Source organism: Syngnathoides biaculeatus, chromosome 4 (assembly GCF_019802595.1).
Source record: "Syngnathoides biaculeatus isolate LvHL_M chromosome 4, ASM1980259v1, whole genome shotgun sequence".
Classification (NCBI taxonomy): domain Eukaryota; kingdom Metazoa; phylum Chordata; class Actinopteri; order Syngnathiformes; family Syngnathidae; genus Syngnathoides; species Syngnathoides biaculeatus.
Genome location: NC_084643.1, coordinates 1586832 through 1606540, shown reverse-complemented (window position 1 = coordinate 1606540; position 19709 = coordinate 1586832). Strand labels below are relative to the sequence as shown.

General features: G+C 45.1%; 1 protein-coding gene across 1 annotated transcript in view; it reads left to right on the top strand.

Annotated features, from left to right (window-relative positions):
- The window catches only part of si:dkeyp-14d3.1 (transmembrane protein 132C), a 144336-nt gene that overhangs the window by 82102 nt on the left and 42525 nt on the right, over nucleotides 1–19709 (top strand). The window contains exon 4 of the mRNA XM_061816667.1: nucleotides 17524–17713. Within this exon, the coding sequence (XP_061672651.1) occupies nucleotides 17524–17713 (190 nt within the window). The remainder of the gene's footprint in view (nucleotides 1–17523; nucleotides 17714–19709) is intronic.

Sequence of the window (19709 nt, the reverse complement as noted above, 5' to 3'; positions counted from 1 at the left end):
TCTGGAGCCCCGGCGACTCAGCGGGCCAGGACCGCTGGCCTCGCGCCACGTGAGATGCGACACTTCATACATGTAACGTAGTGTAAACACGGGAGCGTGCGCTCGTCCTCGTGAAGGTCACTAAGCGAAGCGAACCCACGAGCTCGCCAGCCCAACGTTGAGAGTGACGCGATCTTCGGTGCCGGCCGCCGTGACGCCGATGCCGGTTGAGGAGCAATTTGGAACCGCGGCGCTCGGAGAGCGCGGACGTGCCGAGGCTTCGACATTTCTCACCTGCAAAATCAATGCGCTACCATCTGGAATCTTAACTAGGGGCCAGTTTTCCCATGATATTGAGTTTTAAAAAAAAAAAAAAAAAAAAAATTTTACGGATAATGATACGGCTTCGCCAGCATGACCTGTGTCACACAAAACAACGCTACACCCGAATTGTCCCTTAGCAAAATAGACTTCTATCCATCCATCCATCCATCCATCCATTTTCTTTTGCCGCTTATCCTCACAAGGGTTGCAGGGAGTGCTGGAGGCTATCCCAGCTGTCAACGGGCAGGAGGCAGAGTGGACCCTGAACTGGTTGCCAGCCAATCGCAGGGCACATAGAGACAAACAGCCGCACTCACAAATCACACTTCGGGGCAATTTAGAGTGTCCAGTGAACGTTGCACGTTTTTGGGATGTGGGAGGAAACCCACGCAGGCATGGGGGAGAACATGCAAACTCCACACAGGTGGGGTCCGGGATTGAACCCGGGACCTCAGAAACTGTGACCCCAACGCTTTACCAGCTGATCCACCGTGCCGCCAGTTATTAACTCAAAATCTAAAAAAATTCTACGGATAATGATACGGCTTCGCCAATAAAGTTTACATAACCTGTGACACACAAAACAATGCTCCACCCGAATTGTCCCTGAGCAAAATACATTTCCATCCATCCATTCATATTCTTCGTCGCTTATCCTCAAGAGGGTCGCGGGGAGTGAACCCGGGTCCTCGGAACTGTGAGGCCGTGCCGCCCAAAATAGACTTGTCTAATCTAATTTTCTCAGGTACACCAAATAATAGCACTTTTTCACACAATTAAAAAATGGTTAACTGCTCATCATATCATCAAATAATATGTTAGCTTACCACGTTTTAAAGTGCAACTGAAAATGTTTGAATTTAAGAAAAACAAACTTCAAAGGACTTTTTTTGTCAGTATAGTTCCATGTTAAATTTAAATTCAACACCATATGCAGTATCGATTAGATTCACCGCCCAAAACGCGGGGAAGTAGCCATTAGTGCCTCGACTGATTACAGATACAAAAAAAAGTTTGTTGTATAAAAACTTTGGTGCGCAGTGACAAATTCATATTTATGATAACAGAACCTTAGAAAAGGTAGAATAAGAGGTAAATAAAGGAATTGGATTAAACCTCCACTTCTAATTTCCACATGTAATTGAAATCTTTACAAAGGGCCTCTGCATAACAAAAAGACTCAACGTACATCATATTTCTGTTCATTTTTTGCGACATTACATGCTGCGATCATTTCAAGTGGGACAGCGACGCGCCTGCTACAACCGAGCCAGGGACAGCAAAAAAAAACCCTCAAACTGCAAGAGGCCTGCCTCACTCTGTCGTGTGCATTAAACGCAACTACAGGGCAACCGTGGGCCAATATGACCCATCGTGTCGTGATTTTGAAGACAGATTCATAGATAGATAGATACACAGAGTCGATGAGTTCAGCGGCGGGCAGCAAAGTCGCACCACCGTCTACGCGGCTGACGATAACCCGGCCCGACGTTCCAGACGCTTGTCGTTAGTCTATCATTTTGTGATCTGACTCAGCCCCTTCAACTCTTTCCAGATCATCGCTCCGACCCTGGCGGGGGCTGGCGGGCGGCCGCCACTTGATCGCTGTGCTGAATATGTAAATGAAAGACGTCAAAGCGCTCTTTCTTTAATTATTCACCGAATTTCATGACTGACTGCTTCCAATTATGGATCAATGTCTCATTTCTGCACCCCTGGCTTTGTGGTGGCAGTGGGGGTTTCATTCTCTCCCTTTTTTTTTTTTTTAACCACACTTTCTGTCACAAAATGTTGCTTCTTATGAGTTTGCCTCTGCCGAGATGGCCGACGTTCATATTACAGTTGTTAGCTGCCGATCAGCGAAAGATCTGACTGATCCAAGGCCTCTGGTATGGTATTTTTCCATTCATTGTAATGGGAAACATCGATTCAGTTTTCGAACAAATCACTTCTCGAACCGTTTTCTGGAACGGATCGTGGCCGAGAACCGAGGCATCACTGTATGTTGTTTGGAAATTTTCTACATGTATGTGTGACTTTGTTGTTCGGAAGTAATACTGTCCTTGTCATAATTTGGTGAAGGTGTCCTCGCTGGCAACAATATCAGTAAAAAGAAACTCGCCTACAAGAAAAGGGGCTTGCAGTCCTCTGATAAGATTGCTCCAATACATTTTGTAGTGAGCGTGCAATCATTAAATACTGGAGTCTTGTGCTGAGTAACTTCATTTAGGAATTTGTTCATTTAAATTGCAGCAATCCCAAATATTCCCAGACTGACCCCCCCCCCCTTAATTATGTAGACAGCTACAGGTTAAAAAGAAAACTACGATCTTTAAAATGAGATCCCCCCCTAAAATCTCAAAACGAGAATGCCTAGCGTACTCTACTACTTTAGCATACATTACAAGCAAAAAATATATTTTTTAATTACTTTATTATAGAAAGTATTTAAACTGTATTTCTATTATGCAGTTTATTATCAGGAAAAGCTAAAAAAAAACGAAAAAAAAAAGCCCATTATTTTTAGGCTTGGAACGCATTATTTCTTTTTCCATTCACTGTAATGGGAAACAACGATTTGGTTTTCAAACAAATGACTTCTCGAACCGTTTTCTGGAACGGATTGTGATCGAGAACCGAGGCATCGCTGTATTGCAAACAAATGCAAACTAATAATATAAATGATAAAGCTTCACAGGCCAAAAAACGTGTGGTTCATTTTTTGCAAGACCCTTGAATGTATCATTGCTTTGTAGTGATGGGAGTGACACTGGGAGAAATAAGTGGTGTCACTAACAATACTTTTTCTCCTACTTTTTCAATCATTATAACATAGCCGCGGCTACTGCCAAAAACGTGGGACATTACTTTAATTACTGGCTCATTGAGGCTGTTTTGATCAGACCAACTGGATCTGCAATAATCATGCTGTCTAATCAGCATCTGGGCAACGACCCAGCTGGATGCCAGGATGACAACTGGAAGCTGTTTACAACACTCAGACTGAGTTATGCGGCAAAGACCTGAGCGAGGAAGAGGAGCGCGGACACCGAGCCGCCATCAAGCCGTCGGGGACGAGCGGCCGTGCCGCCGCCAGCCGGCTTTCCTGATTGCCTCTCTGTAACGATTCCAAAGGAGAATTGGCAGAGACGCCGGCGGCTGCTGCTTCGTTTACGGACCTCGCCGCGCTGTGCCGCTTCGGCGCGGGGGCGTCGGGTCCGTCGGATCTCGTGTTTGCGTCAAGCGCGTAAGCTCTGGGCCAGCGCGGCCGGAGGTTCGTCGTGTCGCACAGTGTATTTTGCAGAAACTTGGCACAAACCGAGGATATGCACACCTACTGTGCAGTCCGCGTCAAAAATCTGGACTGCCATATAAATTCCCCCTAACCCAAATTTCCTGTTTGCCAAAACAGTCCAAACCGAAAGACTGTGTTCGGAACGAATTCCATTCAATATTCTGATCTACTTTGGAATGTCAAAGGATTGTCTGCACAATGGTTACAGAAAAACAAAGAGATCTTCACTGAATACGTTTACTGCTCATATTTGGCCAAATATCAAAATACGAAGGTACCGGTTGATAATGAACAATTAAACCGCTGTGTAAATCTTGATGATTGTGTGATTTCAACTGTGTTGGCAGCCCTGTGTTTGTTAAGTCTCTCCAAGTTATCCGAGGCTAAAAACCGTTTTATTTTCATTTCTGTGATTCTCCAGATCCCGCCGTTCCGACAAATGAGACATCTGGCCGTCTCTTGTTTACCACTGACCTGTTTGCTAAGCTCGCGCTGAAAGATCAAACTGATCTTCGTCTGATTTGTGTCAAACGAAGACAGTGCTTGTCCCCTCCGCAGGGTGGAAAAGTCTGCTTTTCAAGACGGCAGCGCTGTACCTGAACGACTTCAAGCAACCAAAATTCATGAAGTAGTTCATATTTTGGGCGAACGTGATCTGGACGTAGCTCATTTCTATCTGATGAACGTCGCTGAGCTCGCGCTCATGGCGTCTGTCTACACTTTTCGGACAAAAATTCTGTTTCATCCAAGAGTGCTCCGTTTTGTTGAGGACTTCCAGGAAAACCCCATCGGAACACATTATATAGGAGCCTGCATATGATGGCGGATAAACGCCATATTTGGCAAGCTATTACGTGCCCCCATGGCCGCCATTCAAGGCGGTCCCGTCCTAGGTGGATTCAGGGACACTGCGTAAATGGGAGTCAATGTGTTCTTTGGTGGTTCTTTTGCAATATAGTACATATTTAAAAAAAAAAATGTTGGTATTAAAACGCTTTAGTTAAAACTGCTTGATCATCATGAAATTGCTTTTGTTTTGTACTATAAGAATCAGCGGGGGAGGCCCCGAAGCTCAGTGGTTAGAGCACTGGTTTGGTAAACCAGGGGTTGTGGGTTCGTATCCCACTGGGGCGTCCACTCCCTGAGAAGGGTTGCGTCAGGAAGGGTATGCGGCGTAAAAATTGTGCTAAACATATATGTGCGTTTATCTGAGATGACACGCTGTGGCGACCCCGAAAGGGACAAGCCGAAAGTAACCTCCATTATAAGAATTGGCGGCACGGTGGAGCAACTGGTTCGAGCATTTGGCCTCCGAGTTCTGATGTTCGGGATTCAAATCCCGGCCCCCGTCTGTGTGGAGTTTGCATGTTCTCCCCATGCCTGGGTGGCGTTTCTCCGGGCACTCTGGTTTCCTCCCGCATCCCGAAAACATGCATTAATCGGAGACTCTAAATTGCTCGTAGGTGTGATTGTAACTGCAATCGGTTGTTCGTCTGTTTCTGTGACCTGAGACTGGCTGGCAACCAGTTCAGGGTGTACCCTGCCTCTTGCCGGTTGACGGCGGGGAGAGGCTCCAACACTCCCACGATGGATAATAAAAGAATAGATCAAATTATATTGTTAGAATTGTGAGGAATGCAAAGTCATCAGTCCTTTCAAAATCATTTCCTGTCATATGATGTTTTTGTCTGCACAGTAAAGACAAACGCTCTGGTTTTGTCTAAATTCCTCATTTCAAAAAGAACATTCAAGTGGGATGTTTTTCCTCATGCTTTTGAGATAAGCGTGAAAAATGAAGCTGGCCACTATTGAGGACTAAATGGGTGACAATGATGGGAAAATGAAAACGCCAGGATTTTAAACGGAATAGGGCGTCAGTAACATATTGAGAAGAAAACAAAAAAGAAATGTGAAATGGTTCATTTTTGGAACAGTGAACACGGTCCAAAGTTATGAGTTAGGAACTGTGAACTGAACTAGGTAATTTTTGGAAGGTTGTACTGAATTTTGTACGAGTTCACGTAGAACTTTGCCAGCACTGCAAGGTTGGACTGACCGTCTTTGACCTTGAAGTCTTTAGCCCTGTCACCTGTGGTAAAGCTAAAGGCACCAAGGTTTTATGGATCCGTGAGGACCGCTAACGACACCGCGGAGCCGCAGAAAGAGTCTCAGCGCTGACAGACTCAAGGACGAAATGTCACGTCGCGGCGTCCACAACCCAACTCCGGTCAGACACTCCGTGGAGAATAACTCGCTTTTAGCGCGCGCGCACACACACACAAACACACACACTTTTCTCCTCCGGGGCTCAGTCATTGTCTGCTGCCCCCTAGTGTTTGTATGGACCAGATCTAGAGCAACTGTGGTCAAAGCTTCTTCTCCAGCTTTGAGCAGAAAATTGAGGGGAACGTTGGGCATAACGAGCAGTTCATTTCATCGCCCTGTGCTCCGAAATGCTCATTTAGCGGACTATTTTCCGCCAAATGAGACAAATATTGCGTGCAGCTGACTGGGAAGTAGCGGCTGCCGCGGGTCCGAGGTCACCAGTGACGCTAACTACCCTCATTAGGTGTCCATTACATTGACTTCCACTGATGGAGTCTAATGCCGCGCTGCGGGTGGAAAGGCGTTCAGTTTTGATTAGGCAGTTGTTGGCATGGCGCATTTCATTAAGTCCGTGATGAGATTTTGCAGCAGGGGAATTGGGACGAAACCCTGTTTAAGACGGCCGGATCCGTCAACCCGTTTCCCTTGAGGCCACCTGAGCTACAAGTTTTGCCATGACATTCTTCTTCTTTCCACGGGGCTCTAATGTGTGACACTAAAAGTATGTTATGAGTGTAACACACGCTTTTGTCCATCACTTAATTCAATTTATTTCCTTTTTTTTTTTTTTTTTTAAATTGGACCTGACCAATATTACAGTAGGGTTAGCTTATTAAATTGATGGCAAGTATATTTTAAAAGTTCTGTGGAGATCGTAATACAGGGCGTCCTCGGGTTAAAACGGTCTCGACCTAAAACGTTTCAACTTTACAACGCCTGTTCCCCGTCCGCCATTTTGTCTCGCTAATGTGCATAGTGCTCATCAGTTTTTGATCTCCGGGAGAATCTTCGCATTTATCGCCCTGCTTTTTCGACATTATGGCCCCGAAGAAGAAAACTGTGTCTTTTAGCGATGTGTCTGCAGCCAAAAGAAAATCCATTACCATGGAAACAAAGCTTAAAATCATAAAAAAAAAAAAAAAAAAAAAAAATGAAGAAAGAAGAGACGGCGACGAACATCGGTTAAGAGTTAGGCTTCAGTCGGTCAACCGTGGCGACAAACAAACACAAAACCTGTATTTTAGCGCATGTGAAGGGTTCCGTTCCTATGTCGGATACAGTAATGACAAAACAACGTTCTTTGGTATTTGTCGAGATGGAGAGGCTACTTCGGTCACGGATTGAGGACCAGATTCCGTCAGAATAGCTAATATATAGCTGTAGCTAGCTTTATTCCAATGTATTTGTTTTCTTTATACCAAATATTTTGACGTTAATTCAAACTTTAACGGTGAAATCGGATTTACAACGGAATTCGAGTTACACTACCAGTATAGGAACGGAACTCGTTCGTAACCCGAGGACTCCCTGTGTGTAGGAATACAATAATAACAATAATAATGTGTTTTGTTTGTCTTGATCTTTTTTGACTCCCTAACTTCAATGATCAAAATGGAATTTTATATTTTCTTTTGGGTGACATTTTCATTTCTTCAGTAGCGATCCTCATGAAGAGCATGTGCAGATTACTAAAAATAAAGGCTTCTGGTAGTTTTTCTTCAACATACAAAGTGCTTAAGATATGATCTCATGGCATGGTATTTTTTATTTATTTATTTTTTACATATGCGGTGTATATTGCATGAAGTACATTTATAAGCGGAAGCACGGAAAGCCTCCAAAGAGAGCGGTTGGTTTCTCATAGTCTGCTTGGGTTGAGCCAGTTTAGATTGCTGTTGATGGATGTCAGCTGACGTGCTATAAGTCCATGGTATTGGTTTATTATTTCGGAGCAAATGGCAGCAATATACTCTCTCTTCTGCTGTGTAGGAAACACTTGAGCATGTTCAAATGAAGTGTAGCGACCTTCTCCAACACTGACGTGCATTTCCTGTCCTCGGGAACCCAACGGGCTTCCGTGTCAGCGCCGTCGTGAAATGCAATCAAATGTCAATTTTGCTGGGAAGGTACTGACAAGATGCCGTTGAGGGCTGCCGGTGACGTCCGTCATCGGGTGCTTTTCCGAAGGTTCTTTGTGGGTGAAGAGGGTACCGGAGGCGCGGAGACGTGCTCGAGAGAAAAGTATTGCTTCGGTAAAAGTTGATTTCATCCTTCGGGGTGAGGTTTTTAAACAAACGAGACATGAAAGAAGTTCATAATTGCTTGCGATGACATCCTGGGACAAGGTCCTGTCTCTAAATGATCTCTCTTACGATAAAACGTCAACTTGAGCTATGATTTAAACAAATTTGGTCATGTTGATGAAGTCCGGTCCTATTTCAAACCTCAATGATACCGACAACGCGTCTGCGTAAGCAAGAAGGTCCAAAGCCGCAAATGCGGGTGCGCCCCCTCACATCCATCACAACCTTTCTCATTCCTATCTCCGATGTTTCATGGACAGTCGTCACCATCTTTCTTGTAGTTCTGGAAAAGTTGAATTGAAAAGCTTTGTTGGGGATCTGCAGTGTGCCTACCGCCTTCATTCGCAACTCCACACACCCCAGTTTCTGAGTTTCTGCCCCCCGTCACCGTGCATCTTTCGCAGAAAAACTTGGTCTGACCGAAAACCCGCTCGGAATATTTAAAACAAAATACAATTGTGGAACACGCATAAATGTATTTCCTTTTCAGTTTGGACTTTGGAAGGACCACAAGTAAAATGTTACTTGCACCAGCGGGATACTGGCAAATAGTGGCAACGACATATTTGAAAGTTTTGCAATTGTATTTACTGCAGTTCTCTTGAAATCTGTCACCGCATTAATTTTATTGTTTTGCATTACTGCAGAAAAAGTCACGTATAAAAAGTTGTTAGGTTCAGTGTTGCATTTTTTTTTTAAAGTTGAATTTTGCACCTTTATGCGCTCCTTTGTGCATTTGACATTTTGTATCTTCTTCCAGCGGTTGGACAGACTAGCCGCCGAGTTGATTGGTCGGTTTTTCTTCCCTCCGATGTTTGGACGTGACGTCGACAAGCCGCTAATGACGCGTATTTCTTTGAGCTGATTGAATTTCGTATCTTAACTGATTAAATGGACCTTTCCGACTGCCGATCGTCAGCTCCGTCCCCCTGAGCCACAGTTGCCATGCCCCACAATCTTCCAAAATGGCAACTGAACATAACAGGTTTGAACTGGATCCTCTATCAAGTAGTCCAGATAATACTGTGTTATGTTTTTTTCCAAAAGTGTCAAACTTGTCCAAGAGAGTTCTACAGACAGGTCTTAAATATTTAACGCAATATATGTGGATATGTACACGGAATTAAGATTTTGGACAGAGCTAGTTAGAGCAAAACGTTGGTGATCGATGACGCCTCACAAACTTCATATTGAAATACAACAGGATAAAATAGTGGAATCGTACTGCGCACGTAAAGGCGGGTGAGTACTTTTTACTTGGAAAGATCACGAGTAATATCATTGTAGTCTTTCGAAGTGAGTAGTGGGTGTATTCATTTGACTCGACTCGTAATGGAACCCAGTGCTCTGTCTTAACAGTCTGATTTGATACAAATTGGCAAATTTGTCTTGCATTACATGGCGCATTTATGTATCGCTAACCCGACTCTTCGGCATAAAACATGACACACTTCATTCAGCAGGTCAGTGATACACTAACAAAGTGAAAGTTGTTCTCCTGCAATGTATAAAGCACTGATAATAATTCAGAGAAGATACTTCTCGCTTACTTACCTTCGAACATACAGCCTTGTGTTTGTTGATATTGTCCACATTTAGTTGTACGTGCGCTCTTCCGCCAGCCTTAATCCATCGTAGACGCTTCGTCAACTGTGTTTTAGGCTCTGGAAAATGAATCAAGCGGGCCACTTGTAACCTAGCTGGATATCTTTCATCAGAATTGCACGTTCCCCAAGCGCATCTGAGGACCATTTTCTTCGTAACGTTAACTTTTCGAAGCGCACTCTACTTACGACCAGCATTGCTTGTGGGACAATACGGCGAGAGGGGCGTGTCAAACCAGGGGGGTAAGACAATGCGGCTGATTGGCTATTATTGTACGAATGATTGACGGGTCGTAAGAGCAAACTTGGAGGGGAAAAACACAAACTCAAAACATTTGCAAAGCCAAAGGAAAGTGGGGTATTACTCCACTGCACACGAAGAGGTTCACCATGATTGGCAGAAGCTGCTGCTGTGTGGCGCCCGTTGGATTATCAAATACCCATCCATTTTTGGATTTTCCATTTCCCCTCTAAATTCAGGCCAGAGTTCAAGTCGCAGTCTTAAAAGCAGGTTTGGCGCGAGCTCTCCTTCTCCATATTTTGCTTTGTGCCGGAGAGAAGAGTAAAGAACGGCGGCTGCACTTCTTTTCGAATGCTCGTCTATTTCACGCGCCAAGTTTTGCATACCCAGAAGCCGACCCGGAAAGATCCACGTCGTGTCCCACTGGACATTTGGTCTGGTTATTCAAATTTAAGAAGACCAGCCACGCGTGTAACCAGCCGACATTTGCGTATGCCTACTAATGTAAATCCTTGCATTGCTTTGTGTGTGTGTGTTCTGACTTTATTCTACTGGCTGTTTTCTGCTGGATCCAGTTGACAGCGCACGTCAACAGCCGAGTTTCAAGCACCAGTGAACCCATAAATTTAAAGTTTTCCCTCTACGAGTCATTTGGATTTTGCTTGTGAATAATCCACTCACGTCTCCTCGGGTTCCGCCCGCCTACGTTTTGCCATTTTCGGCTGCCGTTCTGTTTGCATTCAACGTCCCGTGTTTTTGCGCATCCACACGGTTGCGTGCTGAACTGCGATGACTTGTCACGGGCGCCGCGTGGTATTTATACACCTTGTGTCTGATACACACAGCAAATTAGACCTTCCCTGACCTTCAAATGTTTCACCCGAGATCGCCATAATACCGTGACCGATGGGGCAAGAAAACAAATATTTCGCGTCACTTTATTGCTGAGACTAAAGCTCTTCGTGCAGCCTCTCTTATTCCCTCAACACAATCGTTCGGGCCTCTCCGGTCGAGATGAAACAAGGACTGTCACAATGGCACAGTGAGTTTGATCACTGGGCAAAAGAAGCTCTTTCAATTATAGCGTTGGAACAAGAACCTTTCCCACATTTCTCGCGTGACTGTTTATTCTTTTGGACACTTCAATCCGGTTTTCTTGAGTCTGGTTTCAAGACGGGCCTGTTGAGATCTTTCAAGGTTAATCTTCTTCTTTTTCTTTCGGCTTGTCCCGTTAGGGGTCGCCAGAGTGCGTAATCTTTTTCCATCGAAGCCCATCTCGTGCATCCTCCTCTCTAACATCCACAGTCCTCATGTCCTCCCTCACAACATCCATCAACCTTTTCTTTGGTCTTCCTCTCCCTCTTTCGCCTGGCAGCTCCATCCTCACCGCCCTTCTACCACCATCGTACTCACTCTCTCACCTCTGAACATGTCCAAACCATCGAAGTCTGCTCTCTCTAACCTTGTCTCCAAAACATCCAACTTTGACTGTCCCCCTAATGAGCTCATTTCACTCCAAGCGAGAACCTCAACATCTTCATTTCTGCCACCTCTAGTTCTGCTTCCCGTTGTTTCTTCAGTGCCACCGTCTCTAATCCTTACATCATGGCCTGCCTCACCACTGTTTTATAAACTTTGCCCTTCATCCTAGCGGAGACTCTTCTGTCACGTATTCCACCAACTGTTCTATCCCGCTTGGACCCGTTTCTTCACTTCCTTACCACACTCATCATTGCTCTGTATTGTTGACCCCAAGTATTTGAAGTCGTCCACCCTCGGGATCACTTCTCCCTGGAGCTTCACTCTTCCTCCTCTGCCCCTCTCATTCACGCTCCAATATTCTGTTTTACTTCGTCTAATCTTCACTCTTTCATTCTTTCAAATGTATATTATTCTTATTCTTTATACATTTGCTGGAAATGATTGCAGTTCCGAATAATCATGTGAGTATATGTTGCGTTCTTATGGATGTATAATTTGTCTCATCTTGGCAGTTCGTTGGCAGCATTGTGCAAACCATCAGCAGGCTCTCCTCGTCGACACGTCATCTTTGCTATCGACCCAAAGAGTTCAACTTTCAAGCCGGCAAAGACGCGAGCATCTGTCGTCGGCCGGCCTGGCCGCCTCTCGAGTCAGACCGCAGCGATTTTGCCGATAATTATCGGAGCGAGGCCACAGGCGTGGCGTGCATCCACGGGAGCTTTTGTTGCTAATCCAATTAGAGCCCGTGCTGCAGTGACAGCAAAATGAACACCCCCCCCTTGAAGGCTGCGAGCAGGGAGGATGCGGGCTCAGGGTGCCACAGGGGTGCCCACTCAGGCGGGGTTCTGTTTCACGAAATATCGTCGAGGGTCATATGCGGCAGACAAAAATCACCAGACTTTCCGTGTGCTAAAAATGTTTTTACCGTTCCTCTTTTTTTGCCATCTGCTTCAAAGCTTATTAGCAATCAAGATTCACTGCCAACAGCTTTGTTTTTTTACGACACCGCAAATAAAATCTCATAATGGACTCCTTTACTTTGTATAGATGGAACTGATGGTCCCAACAGATTTATCCACGGCGAGGAGGCACGATATGATCCAAATGGACTCTTTGAAGTGACTTTGGTTCACCCCAATGTGTCCAGAAACATAGTGCACCACGCAACTTCTTTCCGCCTTACTCAAGTCTTGCAAAGTTGTCGGACGGTTGTTCACGATACTCGGTTCTGCCACCGTTGGGCGTCTGCTGCAGTCCGGCAACCCCAATGTCCTGGCACACTCTCATGGGATCCCTTCTGTTTCTTATACGCCGATCAAGTTCTGACATTTCGCGCTTTCTACGAGTCAAACATCGGCACAGGGCAACTTTTGCACCTAAAAAGAAGGCCCGAAAACGTTATCAGTCATTGCGGTGCTGGAATTTTGTTCAAAAACTATCGTCTAATAACGTTTTAGGCGAGGCAACATCGAGGGACAGTGTGGGTTGATGCTGCCCGAACCCATTTGGATGCCCACCCAAGTGTTGCAGTCTCTTCAACAGATGGTTCATTGTGGGATGATGAATGCCGGGGTAATGATTTATGTATTTATTTGAATTCAGAAGCGATATTTTGTCCACTCGGCTTTGACTTTTGTCTTTTTGGCAATGAATCCCCTTGGCTGTCAAGCGTCACGAAGTGTACATCAGAGTGTGCGTTGAATTTTTAATAAACCCGAAGCTCGGAGACTTCTGCCTTTCACAGAGCTGAAGGGAATCCTCAATTATATTCATGGAATTCAAATGTATTAAACTCTTAATGACAAACAATTATGCCAGCGTTTACTTCTGCGAGGTATCACTGTGCGTACTTGTAAATGTTTCCCAAGAGGCAAATCCAGAAATAAAGGGGGCTGATTTGGGGCTCTACAAATACTTGACAATTGAGTGATAATGGTGGCTTGTGGAATACTGCATACTGTCGTAGTGCAGTGACGTTTCATTCAACTTATTTTGGAGTGGGCGGTACAGTGAACTGGCTCACAGTTCTGAGGACCGGGGTTCAAATCCCGGCCCCGCCCATGTGGAATTTGCACGTTCTCCCCATTACAAAAACATGCATCTGAGGATAGTTGAAGACTCTAAATTGCCTGCAGGTGATGTGTGTTTGTATGTGCCCTGCGATTGGCTGGCAACCAGTTCAGGGTGTGCCCCCCACCCCACTCCCCTCGCCCCAAGAAAGCTGGCATGCCCCACATGAGGAGAAGCAGGACAGAAAATTGATGGATGGATTTTGGAGGAACGGCACAGTGGAGTCGCTGTAGAGTGTTGGCCTCACAGTTGTGAGGACCGGGGTTCAAATCCCGGCTCCACCTGCGTGGAGTTTGCATGTTCTCCCCGTGCCTGCCTGACTTTTCGCCGGGCACTCCGGTTTCCAGAGAGTTCTCAACTATTTCACGCAAGGATATGTACACGGAATTAAGATTTTGCATGGAGCAGGACGCGATAGTCAGAGTTACTGTGAAATATTGGCGATCAATGCAGAAACGTTTGACGCCTTCAAATTGAAATCCAACTGGATGAAATAGTGGAATCGTACTCCACATGTAAAGCAGGGCGAGTACTTTTTACTTGGAAATATCCCGAGTAATATCATTGCAGTCTTTATAAGTGAGCTATGTTCGATTTTCTACATTTAAACAATGGTGATTAACTCAGTCAGTACCGTAGTCACCAGATGAAAAAGTTTGACTTGGCTCGTAATGGAACCCAGTGCTCTGTCTTTTAAAGTCTGATGTGATACAAATAGACATTTCTCTTGCATGACATGGCACATTTACGTATCCCTAACCAGACTCTTCGGCATAAAACATGACACTTCATTCAGCAGGTCAGTGATACACTGACAAAGTGAAAGTTGTTCTCCTGCAATGTATAACGCACTGATAATAATGAAATCAAACTCAGAGAAGATACTTCTCCCTCACTTACCTACGAAGATTGTTTTGTTGATATTGTTCACTTAGGCTTTGGAAAATGAATTAATCTCGCAGGATGTCTTTCATCAAAATTGCACATTCCCCACGCACATCTGAGGACCATTTCCTTCGGAACATTAACTTTTCCAAGCGCACGCTACTGACAACCAGCATTGCTCGTGGGACAATACGACGAGAGGGGCGTATCAAGCCAGGGGTTATGATATTTTCGCCTATCTGATTGGCTATTATTGTACGAGTGATTGACAGGTCGGAAAGGTCCGTTCCATGTCTGTTTGGTGGCCGTTGGAATTGCCTTTGAGCGCAACCTGTTCCGGAGTTGAAGAAATCTCTTTCATAGGCTGCGGAGCGATGGAGCGTGACAGCGTAAAAAAATGTCACTTAATAGCCAAGGCGAGCATCAGCCACTGTACGAAGCGCGTTATACAGTACACTACACATCTATCTTATTATGCAGTCACTGCACATGCAGTATGTGCATGTGAGTGTGTGTTTAAATGTATATATTTGGCAAAGCAGCTTCTATGCGCATATCCTAGAGAAAGTAGGGCATTCACGCACATGGTTAACGCAGGTTTTAGCGACTTTCTTGCCAGGAAGTTGTTTTTTTTTTTGTCTGGTTTGCAAGCAGAGGGCATCATCTGTGGCTTTTTGCAGCATTATGGAGCAGTTATATAAGTCTGCGAGGTCGCACAACAACCTCGTATTCTCGCTATCGCTATGCCGCGATGAAATGTGACACAAGTTATTTGCATGTCATCTTTATTATTTATACACTTCCTGTTGTATGGGAAACACTATTTTCCTTGCTCCGTTGCCCAACAGATCTTTCGCTCGCTTAAAGCAAGCCTGAACAACACGAGAATCATGCAAAAAGGAGTGTAAGACTTACAGTATGTGAATCTACAAGAACAAAACATGTTATATTATTTATCATTTTTGTGTTTTAGGGCTTTATCTATAATTTAGGATGTTACAAAGTACATTTCCACTGTTGTCTTTCCAAGATGTTCCTCTCTTCATGACATTAACATTTTTGGTTTGCTTTTAATGACGGTAGACCTCAAAAGGACTTTTTTGGGTTCTTTTTTGCTATGGATTTGATTGAATTGTTTTCAGTGGCATTAATAAACGTATTTTTGTCACAACAAATCTTTGTATATTATTTTATTTGTGAAGTAGGCTTGAAAACAAAACAAATAGTTCTATAAGGATAAATCCAAAATGATGTAATTTTTTGAGATTTATCATTTTGCCAACAATATTATGGGAATTTCATTTACTCAAATGTTATGATTAAAACTGTTATACATGCAGACTGTTGAGGACGTTTTCACAATTCACGTTTTAGGATTTATTCCTCATTATAATGCAAAATGAATAGCCCCTCATTGGAAGATCAGATGAAAAGAGAGAGCCACCTTCTCAACGCGCTCACTTCATAATTGATATTGTCTGTCCAATTGTTTGATCTTTTGGGATTGACTTGATAAGTGCAGTGATGTATTCATGTTTATGCAATTCATAATATTTCTTTCCTTTGACATTTTGGCTGTGTAACTGCGCTTTTCAGCATTTTCATTCAGTTCCTTGTCACCAAATGCCATTTCTTCAAAAAAGCATAATGGATTAGCCCTTTGTTTAACACACACGTCACCCCCCCACCCCCCACCCCCCCCAACATGTTTAAAGCTGACCTTTCCTATCTCCGGTCTATTTAACACCAAAGACTTTCTTTTTTGATTGGAGCTCTTCGTTCGTCTGCCTTAATTCAGGCGTGTTGTGTATTTCCACGCTGGTATGGCAAACAGGCACCTGTGACCGAGTCCGGCATCAGCTTTGTAGCGGGGCGAGCGACAGGCACGTCAGAAGTACCGCCTTGAAGCGGTCCGAGCTGCCGGCGCAAAATTGAAAGCGAAAATCCAGTGGTTTGCATTAACAATGTATCCAATAGGTCATGTAATATGTACTCGACAATGTGATGTTAAATGCTTTCTCATTTAAATAGTGTTTTGAGGAGATTTTCATCGACAATCACAAATTTTCAGGGGCGCTGCCATTTTAGCGGGTCACATGACCTACGTGGGCGTATGTGACGTGTTACGTGCCGTTCCAAACATTTGAGTACATGGGACACCATTTATGCCCAGCGCGGATTTCCCAGATTTATCCTCATCTGATGAAGAAATAGAATCAGTTGATCGGGAAGATGGAGGAATACTTCCATACAGAGGGGCGGAGCCGTGAGCTCGCTTCCCGCCGTGCCAGGAGCTCGCACGGCAGGGGAGCGAACTCACGGTTCCGCCGCTCGGCGGGTGAAACTCGCCAGACTCTGGTCATTCCGCCCGAAAAACCATCCAAATATTCAACATTATTTACAGCCGAGCGGCGGAGCTCGCTCGCAGGGGAGCGAGCACATGGCTCCGCCGCTTGGCGGCATTATTCAAAGCAACATTTTCCAAATCTTTATGGAAGTATTCCTCCGTTTTCCCAATCAAATGAGCGGCCCAGCCACTCACGGCTCTGCCGCTCACGGCTGTGTATGGAAGTATTCCTCCGCCTCCCAGATCAACCGAGCGGCCGAGCCACTCATGGCTGTGCAGGAAAGTTTTCCTCAGTCTTCCCGATCAACCGATACTGCAATTTCTTCGTCAGATGAGGACAAATCCTAGAAATCAGCGCGGCGTCCCATGTAATCGAGCTTTTGTTGCGGCACGGTACACATCACAGCCGCGCACGTAGGTCATGCGACTCGTGAAAATGGCAGCGCCCCTGAAAATCCATAATTTTCAATAAAAATCTTCTCAAAACACTAATAAATGAGACAGGATTTAACATCACATTGTCAAGATAGAGTACATATTACATGACCTATTGGATACATTGTTAATGCAAACCAGTGGATTTCCCCTTGAAGGTGTTTACACTGCACGTCAGCCTTGGTAAAGTGTGAGAGGAATGCGCTAGAAAGGTGATCTAATGCCACAAAGTAGAGAGGTGGCCTGAGAGTTAAACACAAAGGGACTTGACATTTCCAACAATCGCTCTCGGGAAAATGTCACAGATTGCAGCCGGCGTCTAGCGTTTGTCATCATTAGGGCAGATTGCGGGTTGCGCAAACTCATGTTAGCGGGTACGCGCATACACGCTTTGGCTCATTATGTCCTGCTTCATCATCAAGTGGCACCTTGTCCTTTGTGTGCTCTGCCAGGGAGGATCTGGGCGTTCAGAGGGTGCTGCAGGTGGATCTGAAAATCGAGAGCTCCCTGGAGCTGCCGGGCGGCAGCCGACGTCTGGCGTGGCAGGTGGAATACCCGGCCGCCCGTGCTGCCACGCAGGAGGCTGACACCGAGATCCGACTGGCGCAAGAGGACGTGGCGGGCATCGTGCCCTTGGCCATGGTGAGGTGACCACCCTCCACGCACACTCATAAATACAGCGGAAGCGCCAATGTGGAGCTTTTGGCCTGCCGAGTAACTCATCTAGATGATTCATCACCAAATTACAAATTGTGACACAGTAAAGCAACGTTTTTGCTTCGCCTGCTCGGTAGCGAAGGTGAAAATGAGAGGAAATGAGGCGCATCCACTGGAAAGGGAGTTTACTAAAATCCTCATGAGAAGTGACTCGCCTTTCAATCCTGCCTCTCCACTTGTTCAGAACCACACATCTCCGTTGTCATCCAAGGTCGAGTCCGCGGTTTTTGCATTTGACGATTCACGCCGGTAAACTTGCTTTCATACTTTCATAAGAGTTAACAGTTTTATAAACGTTCCATCAGTCAAAGATCACCTGTTGTTACAGGCTGTGTAATTCTTAGCAAAGATTAATTTCATCTAACCATTTTATTTGCCGCTTACAACCGGTTTGCGACCATCTTTGTTTTTATCCAAATGACTGGTAGCAAAAGTGTATAAAAAAAATGAAATTACATTACACAAATGTATGCAAATGCAGCACAGAGGCATGATAACATCCATCCATTTTCTTTACCGCTTATCCACACGAGTGTCGCGAGGACTGGTGGGGCCTATCCCAGCTGTCAACGGGAAGGAGGCGGGGTACACCCTGAACTGGTTGCCAGCCAATCGCAGGGCACATGGAGACAAACAGCGCACTCACAATCACACCTAGGGGCAATTTAGAGTGACCAATTATTGTTGCATCTTTTTGGGATGTGGGAAGAAACCGGAGTGCCCGGAGAAAACCCACGCAGGCACGGGGAGAACATGCATGCTCCACACAGGCGGGGCCGGGATCGAACCCGGGTCCTCTGAACTCTGAGGCCAACGCTTTACCAGCTGAACCACCGTGCTGCCATATTAATTTCAAATCCTATCAAATTAAAGATTGAACAACGACTGCGTGTCTAAAGTTCCACTGTGCATCAATGGAAGTCTTCCAATAAATATTACAGCCATTGAGGAAAAAATGTCCACAAAAGAAAAACCTGGAATTGGTCATAAATCAATAATATTTTGACCAATTACGTGAAATGCAAGAATTTCCCTCGGCACACCAGAAGAGCTCTTTAGGCACACTTATGTGCCATGGCACACTGCCTTAGAAGAACTCATTATCAGGTTTATTTATTTCTTTATTTTTTTGCCCTCCACTTGTGCTCACACTTCGGAGCAGTTTGCTCAGCAGACATATTTGTGAAACAATATTTGGGATAGTATTGCAGTAGAGCAGATTGCTTGGCACAAATGAGTTACATACCCCGGAGGATTTGCAAGATATTCTTCAGTTTCCCCATCAACACCATTATTTTCTTCTACAGAAATATAAACATGGAAAATATAGCAGGTAATCTTGTCATTTGGCAGTTTACCAAGGCCCCCCCGCCTCACTAATTTCATGTTGCAGTGTTATAAAATTGAGTACACTAGATGTCCAAGCTCCATGTTCAATGGAAATATATAAATGCAATTCATATGGTATCAAGGACAGTCTTATCATCACTATTTTGACTCCAAGTGGCCACCATATAACCATCTCAGATTCAAATTCAAAGTGGGGCGACAATTTGGACCTGTGCTGCTCGAATTCGGAAGCAAGACGGGAAGCGAAGAGATCTGGCTTTGGGTCCCGGTGGGAATTCAGGATCCGGGGCCGTCGCGGCCAGAGGGCGAGCCGTCAGATGAGCCTCCCTCGGCGGGCAAAAACCAAGATCGAGGGAAGTGGAGCTTGCGATTCGGACGGCGAGCATCCAGATGCAAAATGAGCACCGTCGAACGCGCGAAGACAAAGACATCAGCGCCCGATTACTAAAACAAAGATGGCTTCCGTTTCTATTTCCGAGCCGCGCGCCAGAAGCCCGACTGCGGCGTCGCGTTATCCTCTAAGCAGAGACGATAGCGCCGGAGATAATAGACGCCTGTGGGTGGCAGCCGC